Genomic DNA, 12,890 nt, shown 5'->3' on the forward strand with positions numbered 1-12,890 from the left:
GCCCATTCTGAGAGCTCTGCCGGGCTTCCGTACTGCCGCTTCAACCGCTGTCAGGACCAGGCAGACACTCCCCGGCCACGCTATGTTATCGCGATCTCCGCGTGTTTACCGGACGCTGTGCCGCTCCCTGTCAGCGGCTCGTCAGGTAGGCTGGGAAGAAATAGCCAAACGAGTCTGTGTTTTAAAAGCGCTTCGAGGAGTTACAACATGGCTAGCTTGTTAGCTCGTAAACGCAGGGCCTCGTCACCAGGGACAGACCTGCAGGCACACTGACTGAGAGGCTGCACAAGTTTGTGAAGAGGTCCCGCACACCCACCCGTTCACTGTCCCGCTAACTGTTTTGTTTCTTGGTAGTTTTGAAAGCCCAGCAGTCGCTGTACACTGCTATATATGACAGGCACAGTCTGAAATAGGATAATGTTTGTGTGTAGAAATAGCCCGTGTCCGACGTGTGTGTAACAGATAGCATGGCTTTTCCTTCACAAGTCCAGCAGTGCGTGCAGATGCATGTGCTGAAATATGAGCTGGATGGTACTGTCTCCTCAGAGTTGAACTGTACTTCTCATGAGTGTGTTGTCAGTGGGTTCAGTCTGCAGAGCTGTGCTGATAATGGTTATCTTGGCTATCAACACAGCTCCTGGTTGAGCTGTGTTGGTTGTCAGTTACTTGGATAAAAGCGATGGAGTGCAGATTAAAGGCTGGCATTTTCCCTGAAGCCTCAAAAAAAAAAAAAAAAAAAAAGGTGTGGACTCCTCTTTAAGTCATGTTGGTGGCTTTGCGATGACACAGTTGTGCTGCATGCTTATTTTTTTAATACTGCACACACATCAGCTGGATTTTTATAATAGGAATGCACATATTTTTAGGCTCTCATTGACTTTTTTTTAAATGATAGCAGGCTATGGGAAAAGAAGTTGCCCTGCAGTTGGCACTAACAAATGTTTATTTGTTGTGTTACAACATTTTTGTGTCTAAAGATGACATTAGGGCAGTTTAGTTCACGAGGTAATAATACAGTAACAGAATAAACAAAACAAATAAACAAAAAAATTTGCCAAATGATTAATTTAAAAATACACGTGAGGCCAGAATTTCACAATCGGTACATCCCACGTTCACAAGTAGGGCTCTGATGAATTGTTGTTTTAATTAGTCAATCTAAGTTATAGTTAAAGGTACAGTGTGGGAAATTTCAACACTAGATGTCAGTAGATTGCAGTCAACTGAATTCTGTTTTTGTACTATGGTGTACAAATCGGTTTATTATGTATGTGGCTAGCCTCTAGCCATGTATATAAAACACTAGAAGGTGGAACAGTGACGTTTATCTCGTCCACTGTGGTTAAAATGGCAAGGCATATATTTTTATTGCATTCATTCTACATTTATGACAAGGGATTCATTTCTTGGAAGACGTAATTACACACTAGTCACTGTATATTTATGAGTACAATATTTTATTTACAATTTAATAACCTAGAAAAACTGACTGTACCTTCAAATTTCATTAGTGAGGTGGTTCAAGAGTAGGGCTGCCACAAACGATTATTTTGATAGTCGACTAGTCACCGATTATTTTTGCGATTAGTCGACTAATCAGATCATGCATCCATTGGATGTAAAACTACAGCTTATTGCACCAGCAGCATCTGCTCTTATATAACTATCATTAGCTTACAGCTGTAAAAGTTTAAGGTATGTGCTAACTAAAAATAAAGACAAGATGATAGTTTATTAAATTTTAATGAAATCTGCAGATTGTTTAGGTGAAGTGTAATAAACTCAGCCGTCTGCTCCTTGCTATCTAAAATATAACAGGACACCGGAGTATATTCTCGAGCATCTCACACTTCTGATGATCAGTTGTCTGCTTGATGTTTATTCAGCTGTGTAAAAACTGTAACTTTAATCTCAGCCAAACCGATTTACTCAGGAACAAATAAAATACTAAAAAAAAAAAGCCAAACAATAACATTTTTAAGTTATCTAAGTGACTTATATATCATGTTTAACCTGAGTAGCGAAAGACAGCAGTGAGTTTGAAAACGATTTGCCGGGAGTCAGGTGTTCTCTCGGGCTCTAGTGAGCCTTGCCCCCGGCTAGCTATCGAGCTAGTGGGTAACAGACGTCTCCAAAAACGTCGGAGCGCTTTTGAAAATATGTGGTGTCTTGATAAACTGAGCAGATATTTGAGGTTTACACAGCTACATTCTCACCTGAAAATATGTTAAACGTGTATTTTGTGACCCAGAAAGTTTTAATATTACTCTTATTATTCTAACTAGCTGCCGCCATTGTCGGAAACTGAGCAGGGCCGCGCTATGAATTCTGGGACACTGCTTCTTCTTCTTCGGAGTTTAACGGCAGCTGGCATCCTTGTACATGCAGTGCTGCCATCTTCTGTTTCAGTCTGTTATTACACTCTTAAATACTACTACTTATTCCTGCGTCTTTTGGGATCTTACAAAGGTTCAAACGACGCGTCAACTATTAAATCAGTCGTCGACGATTTTGATAGTCGACGTAATCGTGACAAGTCGACTAATCGTGGCAGCCCTATTCAAGAGCAGGAAAAGACACAAAACAAGCTGGTGTACTTCTAGTGCTGGTTGCATAAAATCTGTGCCATATCAAATACAAATATTGATTTCAGAATCAGAATACTTTATTGATCCCTAGGGGGACTGTTTATTGCGGGGCGATCGTGGCTCAAGAGTTGGGAGTTCGCCTTGTAATCGGAAGGTTGCCGGTTCAAGCCCTGGCTTGGACAGTCTCGTCGTTGTGTCCTTGGGCAAGACACTTCACCCGTTGCCTTCTGGTGGTGGTCAGGGGGCCTGGTGGCGCCAGTGTTCGGCAGCCTCGCCCCTGTCAGTGCGCCCCAGGGTGGCTGTGGCTACAATGTAGCTTGCCATCACCAGTGTGTGAATGTATGTGTGAATGGGTAGATGACTGCATGTCTAAAGCGCTTTGGGGTCGTTAGGGACTAGTAAAGCGCTATACAAATACAGGCCATTTACCATTTTTTTATTTAGATTTGTTTTCATGCGTGCAACTCCGATGTCGCACAGATGTGTGGAGAATCCAGTTATGACAGTCTTCAAAGTTTCTCTTTCTCATATCTAGCTCAGATGGGAAACAGTCCACTCGAGCCATGTTCCCACGGCTTCATTTGGTTTAGGTGTGGTGCTGCCGGGATAGGGCGTGCAGGAAAACAGGACATCCACTTAATGTCCGATCAGACACGCGTGACATTTGTGTTCTCACGTGCACGTCCGCCAGGTAACATCTGGAAAAGTTTGCATTCAGTTAAGCAGGGTGTGTAATCAGGTAAAAGATCTATATTTTTTAATTCCATATATTATTTTTACTGGAAAAACGCTTGGGGACACACTGAAAGCGGTAACGCAGGATGAGCCAGTGGTTTATCAAGCTGTTAACACTTGGCTGCGTGCCTCCGAATACTTTCTGACAACTCCACCCTGCTCCGACAAGCCCAGAGTAAGCAAGTTTAGCTCTGGGGCACAAGTGACACCGCCAGACAAACATTACTGTAAAAGCAGTCATAACTAGACATACCTCTCCTCTAAAATACACAGACGACTCATATCAGGCAGCAGCGGAGTGGCCTTACAGAAGCCTGTGTTGTCAGCATTGGAAAGATCTTGTGGCTATAGCTGAGATTTAAAAGTATGAAGGATTTTCAAACTGTTTATTTTCCACTGGGGAAAAGCAAAAAGGGAGAGAAGAAATGCAGAATCATCAGAATGAAAGAGAATCAATCATTACAGCGCAGTAGATGTTTTGTATTGGCAATATTGTATCGATACAGAGAGACCAAATATCGTTATTTCATTTAAATAAATTAAAACGTAAAAGGTGATTAACACATTGTAAAATAGCAACACCTGATCAAGTAATTCACTGAAAATGAAGCAAGATTTAAATTTTCTCTACACCCTTAATCCGATAAGTGGATGGATGGGACAGTGAGTGGGTGGATTACTGCGAAGTTATATCTTCTGGTCAAAAAAAAAAAAAAGCACAGCCTTTGTTAAAAAAAAAATTTAAATCGAAATGAAGAAAAACAGTCTGCAGTTTATTAGAGTCTGAAAATAATTCCTAGTTACAGCTGCTCTAATTAATCTAATTCTTTTTTTCATCTCTTTACAGCTCAGTGATGTGCTGGTCCGACAGAAAACATCAGGTAAGCATGCTTGAGTGGACGGAGCGTTCAGGTGGATTTTAGAGCCTGGATTTCGGGCCACTCTTTTTATTCGGTCTCTCATGAATAACCATGCTCAATTAGTGGGTTGTCTGAAGCAGAATAAGTAATGCTGGCTGAATGGCGAAGATGCCTGAGGAGCCCACAAGTGGTTAACTGCAGCTTTCAGAAAGCTCCACTCATATCTTATGTTAGAGCATGAGGAAAAGCGGCGGCAGTTTGTGCTGATTTTCTTTCCGTGTCTTTTGTTTGTTCCCCTCAAGGCCACACCATCTGCAGCCAGATCGTTTACAGGAAACCTCAGCCGTAAGTTTGTCTCTCATGTACACAAAAATGTCGTCCGCTGTACAGAATGAATCGAAATATTTGATCTTTAAGTGTGACAGTGCTGCATGTGCTTTTTAACGCCGTCATTTAACACTTAATGTGAGCTAGACCTAATCAAAAATAGATCAGCTGGGTGATAAATAATACCACAAACTGAATCCCTTAATACATGCTTTTATCTAGGTATTTTTTTGTTTTTTCCCAATCAAAATAAATCCCTTCTTCTTGACATTTAGATGTGATTTTCCATCATCAGCCAATATCTACCAAATAAGATACTTTAAGACATCTGCTCATCACAGTATGTATCAAATCTGTGTCTTTAACCAATGTTAGCATCATGCTTTGTATCTGTTCTGCATTTAACTGACTGCAAAATGTTTTTGCATTTGCTTGTTTTTTTTCCACAGGGGATGAAGTGGTCACAGTCAAAACTCCTGCATTTGCAGAATCAGTTACAGAGGGGGATGTGAGGTGGGAGAAAGGTTGGTGTGTATAAATATGCCACAAATAACTGACCGTGACAATAAGCCGAATATTGGTGGTAAATGTTCAACACATGCGATGCATGCTTTCGGATTGATTGTTTTTATCGATTCATTTCCAGCTGTGGGCGACTCCGTGTCAGAGGATGAAGTGGTTTGTGAAATCGAGACTGACAAGGTGTGACAGAGGAAACGTGAGACGGTCTATTTTTGGAGGGTGGGGGTGTTGTTAAAATTATGACAGATTTCTTTGTCTTGTGCTTCCAGACCTCGGTGCAAGTCCCCGCTCCTGCAGCCGGTGTCATCGAGGAGTTACTGGTGCCTGACGGAGGGAAGGTAGAAGGAGGAACGCCTCTCTTTAAACTCCGGAAAGGAGGTTTGCCTGTTTATTTTCAGTAACTTGAGCCCAGTTTACAATACATGGGAAAAATCAAAGACAGAACATGTAATATTAGTTCTATTTGGTGTTTAGAAACATGTGTGTTGCAAATTTTGCTGTGAATGTCCTACAGATGAGAAAAAAATCGGATTTTTAATGTTATGGAAATTGGAAGCAAAATATAATATGACAATCATTGCACCTATACTGTATTTGTCCTTCTCTACTTCTTTCTTCTCAGCTGTTGCTGCCAAAGCTGCCCCCTCCCAAGCTACAGATGCACCACCTCCAGCAGCCGAAACCTCTCCTCCACCTGCAGCCCCAGCTGCCACTCCTCCAGCACCACCACCACAGCCCGCCCAACCCAAGCCTGGTGTGTAGTTTTATGTAGTTGCTGACTGTGCACTCATGTGTACCTCTGCATCTTTTTAGGTTACAATTAGTGCTGTCAAAATTAACACGTTAATGCAAGTTAATCCACCATCACGGTCAACACGATTAAAATTTTTAACGCATCTGGAGTGCAGAATGACTCAAAATCCCTGAAATGTTTCTGTCAACGCATTTTGGACAGGTTGTCCAAGTAGAGTTATCTTACACCAGCTTGTTTTTGTCTTTTCCTGCTCTTGAATAGGGCTGCCACGATTAGTCGACTAGTCACGATTACGTCGACTACCAAAATCGTCGACGACTGATTTAATAGTCGACGCGTCGTTTGAAGCTTTGTAAGATCACAAAAGACGCAGGAATAAGTAGTAGGATTTAAGAGTGTAATAACGGACTGAAACAGAAGATGGCAGCACTGCATGTACAAGGATGCCAGCTGCCGTTAAACCCCGAAGAAGAAGAAGCAGTGTCCCAGAATTCATAGCGCAGCCCAGCTCAGTTTCCAACAATGGCAGCAGCTAGTTAGTTTTAATATTACTCTTATTATTCTTTCTGGGTCACAAAATAAACGTTTAACATATTTTCAGGCGAGAATGTAGCTGTGTAAACATCAAATATCTGCTCAGTTTATCAAGACACCACATATTTTCAAAAGCGCTCCGACGTTTTCGGAGATGTCTGTTACCCACTAGCTCGATAGCTAGCCGGGGGCAAGGCTCACTAGAGCCCGTTAGAGCACCGGACTCCCAGCAAATCGTTTTCAAACCCACCGCCGTCTTTCGCTACTCAGATTAAACATATATAAGTCACTTAGATAACTTAAAAATTTTATTGTTTGGCTTTTTTTAGTATTTTATTTGTTCCTGAGTAAATCGGTTTGGCTGAGAGTAAAGTTATAGTTTTTACAAAGCTGAATAAACGTCAAGCACACAACTGATTATCAGAAGTGTGAGATGCTCGAGAATATACTCCGGTGTCCCGTTATATTTTAGATAGCAAGGAGTTTATTAAACTTCACCGAAACAATCTGCAAATTTCATTAAAATTTAATAAACTATCATCTTGTCTTTATTTTTAGTTAGCACATACCTTAAACTCTTAAAGCTGTAAGCTAATGATAGTTAAATAAGAGCAGATTCTGCTGGTGCAATAAGCTGTAGGTTTACGTCCAATGGATGCATGATCTGATTAGTCGACTAATCGCAAAAATAATCGGTGACTAGTCGACTATCAAAATAATCGTTTGTGGCAGCCCTATCGCACATGCGCAAATGGGCAGTTGATCTGGTGGTGACAGGCAGCTGAACCAGTCAACTCAATATGGAAGATTATAAACGCACACTGGGCTTCTAACACGTCACCCAGCTTGCGACAAATCACTCACGCAGCATCGGGGGCTCAGTAAGTCTACCTTGGACATATTGACTGACACAATTGTCAAGTTGCGACAAACTGCAGACGTATTAACATAATTGAGAACACGCGCTTTACAGAGCTTTGGTTCCTCGTTTCAAGGACTAAGTGCCTCCCCAAGAGTGACAGAGAGAGTTTTTTGTTAACATTAATGTTCAAGATGTTCAATAAACATGTTAAGTGCGTATATTTTCCCTTTTTTCTCGAGTCTCTTTGCTCATGCAAAATGAAATGCGATTAATATAGAATAAAAATGAATGATATTTAATCGTGATTAATCAAAATTAATCCACAGTAACCCTGTGTAATGAATCTGATTAAACATCTTAATTGTTTGACAGCACTAATATATATTAGGTAAGTATACACTAATATATATTAGCATATAGGTTTTTTTTTAAAAGTCACTTTCACTGGAGAGAACCTGTGCTAAAAGACTGAAGAAAACTATTCCAATTCTCTTTGAATTTAAGCACACATTCTTTGTGTCTTTCTGCATTTACTTCATTATATTGCATGAATGTCAGTTACAAGCTTAAATATAAAGTTGAAAAAAATGTAATTGCAACCAGGCTATTGATCAAGTAAATGCGATTAATCGCGATTAATTACAGAAAATTGTACGATTATTTAGTTAATTTTTTTAAATCTATTGACAGCACTAGTTACAATCAATTCATGTTGGCTCTCACACCTTTGTTTTACAAGAGCTATGTATTAATCAATGATTTTTGTTTAATTATTAATATATATCTTATGTTTTTACTTAGTTTCTGCTGTCAAACCCACTGTTGCAGCTCCAGCCCCCACAGCAGCTCCTGCAGCTCCAGGAGTGAGAGGAGAAAGCAGGGTAACACACTCGTCGACACATTTCATATATTCCTCTGTTACGTCAACGTCTGTAATAATTTGGCCCCAAAATACAGACGCATAACGATGACCATTGTTTCCCGTGTCCAGGTGAAGATGAACCGCATGAGGCTGAGGATTGCTCAGAGGCTGAAGGAGGCTCAGAACACCTGCGCCATGCTGACTACCTTCAATGAGGTAGACATGAGGTGAGCATCAGTCCAGATTTTTTGAGCCGTACCTAAGGCTCCCGATTTCCATCTTTTTCTCCGATGTTCAAAATTTCAGCAACATTCACGAGCTGAGAAAACTCCACAAGGACGCCTTCTTAAAGAAGCATGACACCAAACTGGGTTTTATGTCGGCATTTGTTAAGGCTGCTGCACACGCTCTGATCGACCAACCAGCCGTCAACGCTGGTAAGAACACACAAACATCTCTACTCGCACAGGCAGAGCTCAAGCGGCCAACTTTACTGATTAAAACTTCTTTTTGTTATTTTACAAAATGCTTTTGCAGTTATTGATGACACAACCAAAGAGATCGTCTACAGAGATTATGTAGATATTAGCGTTGCCGTGGCCACTCCAAAGGTATGAGATTTGAGTCTCTGTAAACTGCTGTTAGATGTCTTGACTCCTTCGATTTTTGCTCCAGGTAACATGGATCAGACATCATTAACCAGGTTTGACTTTTAGGGGCTTGTTGTACCTGTGATCCGGAATGTTGAGACCATGAACTTCGCTGACATTGAGAAAGCCATTAATGCTCTGGGAGAAAAGGTAAATGATGAGAGACAGCACAAACGTCCTAGAATTATTTCGTTTTGAACCATTTCATTTCACTGGGAAAAGCAGTCTTTCAGATATTTGTTGTTCCTGTGCACCCCTGAATAAATGAGTAATTCCTTTGCGTTTTGTTCCTCAGGCTCGTAAAAACGAGCTCGCTGTCGAGGATATGGACGGAGGCACTTTCACCATCAGCAACGGTGGCGTGTTTGGCTCCATGTTTGGCACGCCCATCATTAACCCCCCGCAGTCTGCCATCCTGGGCATGCATGGCATCTTTGACAGACCTGTGGCCGTCAATGGCAAGGTTAGAATTGTGTTAACTGATGAAATACAGAGATCTTCTTTCTTTAAATTATAATCCTAGAATCAGTATACAGTTTTTCATATATAATATTTTTAAGACTACTAACTACTGTTTGCTTTGGCAGGTTGAGATCCGGCCCATGATGTACGTGGCATTGACGTACGATCACCGACTCATTGATGGCAGAGAAGCCGTCACCTTTTTACGCAAGATCAAAGCGGTGGTGGAAGATCCAAGAGTCCTGCTCCTGGGAATGTGACGTTTCCGCCACTAAATTCTTATTTAAAGATACTCGGCTGCATAAAAATGAACTCCACATCACAGAAAACGCACAAAATAGCCTGTACAATTATTGTTTTTTACAAGTGTTGATACTACAGGGGCGTACCGGGGTTGTGTTCCAATGCTCATTGCATTTAAATGCATGTCATTACCTGTAACGTATCTGTCAAGTTGCCTAAATTGATGAAACTAAAAGTTTGCTACTTTGATCAGTAATTCTTTTATGACATTTGAATTAATCAAATGGAAATAACTTCAAAAACAAGACAAAACTCTGGCTTTAACTCCACATAACCCTGTCTAAAGATGCGTTATGAAGCCTTCGGATGAATGAAGCAGTATGCAAACTCACTCTCATCACAGTTGTATAATCATAAAACAGAATGGCTTTTCCAGACAGCAGCTGCTTGCATAACATTTCCCCCCGCTTGTTAATTAGTGCTCTTGAGCCACTTTTTCCACAGTAGGACCGAACAGGGATAATTCAGATTAGTTCAAGATGTTGATGTTAACACAGGTTTCACAGATTGCTTTGGTTAGACACTGTAACCGGCAACAGCCTGGGGAAAATGAGTCAGTAACCAGGAAACCAGGTCTTTGTATGGAACTTGTGTGTACAGCAGTGCCATGCCTTTAAGTCCACATCAACTCTCTGTTTGACTTGGTTTAATCATATTCCTGCCTGTCCTGTGTTGTATATAGCGATCTAGTATAAACTTGCCTCGCTCACTGTTGTCAAGGTTACATGCTCTGTTATCAGTTATTTAGTAAAACAAACGAACATTTCATTTTTGTTCAGCAGAAACTGTCCATAACAAAAACCTCATGCTTTTTTACATAGATGCACACAATTTGTTACTTTATGAAAAATATGTTCGAAGTAAAGTGCACAATTTGCAGGTTTTTATGCTGGAACATTCATTTTCATTGTCCGGTCTCGTATATGAAATGCTTCTACTTATTTAAAGAAACAATTTCAAACATTAAATCTCTTGATTTATATGTACTGAAACTTGTCTCACACTTTTCTTCTTCATGTTCATACATAGGTGTTCTATTCTCCTCGTGCTATTTTGAACTGGACATTACACATTCACATTCATCTCCTGGGAAGTCTTTGTCTCTTTTTAAAAGGTCTTGGAAAAGCAATGCCGGTAAAATTAAAGCAGAGCGCCGAGGTAATGGACGTCTTTGCGGCCGATCTTGGCTAAAACATTTTATCTCGTGCCAGATTCTGTTTCGCTCCCCGAATTCTCTGCCGCATGTGAGTTGTGTGCCAGCGATGGATCTTCAAAGCCTCATTAGCCAGCCTGCCGCTCAGCTTTTGAGAAGCTCCAAATAATAGGATCATCTCTGACAAAGTCTTGAGGGTTGCTTGGCCCTTTCTCCCACTTCACAAAAACATGCTCAAGTGTTTGCAGCTGTGTATGATACCTCTTCAGTATTTCTGTTTACTTTAATAATGACAGGGCACAATGGGTCCTAATGTACGTCTTTGTTTCTCTGCCAGCACCTACACAAATGTCTGAGCAACACTGTTTGGAGGAAAAACACAGAATTCATTACGCGGGCACAAAAAACCAAAACATTACATTACCATGAGAATACTGGAGGTTCTAATGGGCCTGAATACAGCAAACAATGATACAAGAGCTCCTTTAATTTAATTATTTACTTTTATTACCGCTCAAGATTCCATTAGCGCTTTTGAGATCATGATAATTGGCAGCGTATGCCAGTGGGTGCATAGATATCTGAAGGGCCTGTTGGCAGGTTTTATGTTTCGTCTTCAAAATTTGGCCAAATCTGTGAATTTCCAATGGGACTGCTCAATAAGACGTGGGTTTCAAGTCTTTGTGTCCATTCAGATGAAAGATGGCCCATTAGAAATTGGCAGCTAGCTGTTTGTTTTGATTAAGCCACATCAGAGAGATAATTTACCTAAATTATTCTGTTATTTTTTTTCTCGCTTTCAAAACAAGCTCATTGTGTCAATACTGTTATATAAAGAATTATATTTTAGTCCAGCTGAAAAAGTACATTAAGACAAATGTGTCCATTACTGGACAGCTGATTTAAAAAACTGAGTACACTCTATGTACAGGTTTTTTGGGAGCAGTACTGCATAAAAGATTGAAGCACTTAAGATGTTTAGTTCAGTTTAGTTTTTTTTTCAGTTCATCCTCCAGTCTTAGCAAAACCTCTGATTGGTCCTAAATTCATTTAGCATCAATGAGCATGACAGAAAAGCCAAACTGAGCCAGAATCATTTGGAACAAGAAGACAGTGTCCTGTAAAAAGGAGTGAAAGCCTGAAGCCCACAAAAGACCTGTGGCAAGTTCTTCATGTTGCTTGGAACAATCCAGCTGCCAAACACCAGATGCAGGTAAACTGTTTGTTAATACAGTTTATGATTGTTGTGATTTTTTTCTAGTTTTTTTTTTTAACCCTTTAACGCCGGTCGGAGCAGGCACGCTCTGTTTTGCGTAACTATTTTTAAATCCTGGTAGCTCTGCAACCACGTGAGCTAGCGCAATAATTTTTTTTGCATATGAAACCGGAGGAGTTGTACTTACATCTCATGCCATCAGCTTGTCCTAGGTCACAGTTTCCTTCCACATATAGCTTTGCAAAAACTGCATAAAAAGCGCTTGCAGCAACAAAAACATAATATTCCACAAACACGCTTTGCCGATCCGATCAGCTGTTCATAACACTTCCTACGTTGGAATAGACGTCAGCGGGAACTTTTGCATGTCCGCCATTACCTGCCCGAAACCGGAAGTGACGTCATTTTCGCGGAAATGTAGTTTTTTTACCATCAGGGCCTCATGAGCCTATACTGGTGTTTTTAAAAGTTATCTTTGACTTTATGACTTTCTGTGTCGTTTCTGGGATGCTTAGGACTCATATTGCACTGCTGGAAATAGTTTATGTTGATGCATATGCTGCAAATTTGCATTATAATATTTATTTTCGTTTTTCCTGCAGTGTATAAAAATTGGTGTATTTCAAAAATAAAACTATGAAGACACTCAAAATAAATTTCCTGTGGTGGGAAACTATTTTGTGCAACTTTTTTGTATTTACAGTTTTGAGGGATAAGCCTCTTAAATTTCTCTAACTAGAAATATATGTTAAAAAAGCAAAACCGATTTTCAATTTTTTTGTAGTTTATTGCACTTTTTTGCAATTTATGTAATTACTATGCACTTAATGCATACATATTATTAAAATCTGGGCTATAATGGTTGTATTGATGTATAGCAACTTGAAATGCTCCCAAAAATGGCACTACAGCATGTAAAAATATAATATAAGCTCTGGCGGACTTGGTTCTATGGTAGGTCTTAAAGGGCAACCTCACAGTAATGCATGAAAAATCTACTCTTTCCTTTCTGCTGCTCCCTCCAGGGACCTCCACAGCTGATCCCTTACTCTCAGGTCCACA

General features: G+C 40.4%; 1 protein-coding gene across 2 annotated transcripts; it reads left to right on the plus strand.

The window, feature by feature from the left end:
* The first annotated feature begins 3 nt into the window (after positions 1-3).
* On the plus strand, positions 4-10,451 carry LOC146371641 (dihydrolipoyllysine-residue succinyltransferase component of 2-oxoglutarate dehydrogenase complex, mitochondrial-like). Of its 2 annotated transcripts, none has more exons than XM_084953654.1 (15): positions 4-145; positions 4,171-4,204; positions 4,486-4,528; positions 4,786-4,850; positions 4,960-5,034; positions 5,157-5,212; positions 5,302-5,410; positions 5,655-5,786; positions 8,011-8,063; positions 8,174-8,271; positions 8,351-8,481; positions 8,582-8,655; positions 8,761-8,844; positions 8,990-9,157; positions 9,282-10,451. In XM_084953654.1, exons 1-15 carry the CDS (start codon positions 83-85, stop codon positions 9,414-9,416), a joined length of 1,320 nt encoding a protein of 439 aa, XP_084809780.1. In that variant the 5' UTR covers positions 4-82; the 3' UTR covers positions 9,417-10,451. The 2 variants fall into 2 exon arrangements, with proteins under 2 accessions (XP_084809780.1, XP_084809779.1); XM_084953653.1 differs by having other exon boundaries at positions 5-145; positions 7,984-8,063.
* The last annotated feature ends 2,439 nt before the right edge of the window (positions 10,452-12,890 follow it).

The sequence above is a fragment of the Perissodus microlepis genome, chromosome 15 (genome assembly GCF_051167445.1).
Source record: "Perissodus microlepis isolate ML-2025 ecotype Zambia chromosome 15, ASM5116744v1, whole genome shotgun sequence".
In the NCBI taxonomy this organism is placed as follows: domain Eukaryota; kingdom Metazoa; phylum Chordata; class Actinopteri; order Cichliformes; family Cichlidae; genus Perissodus; species Perissodus microlepis.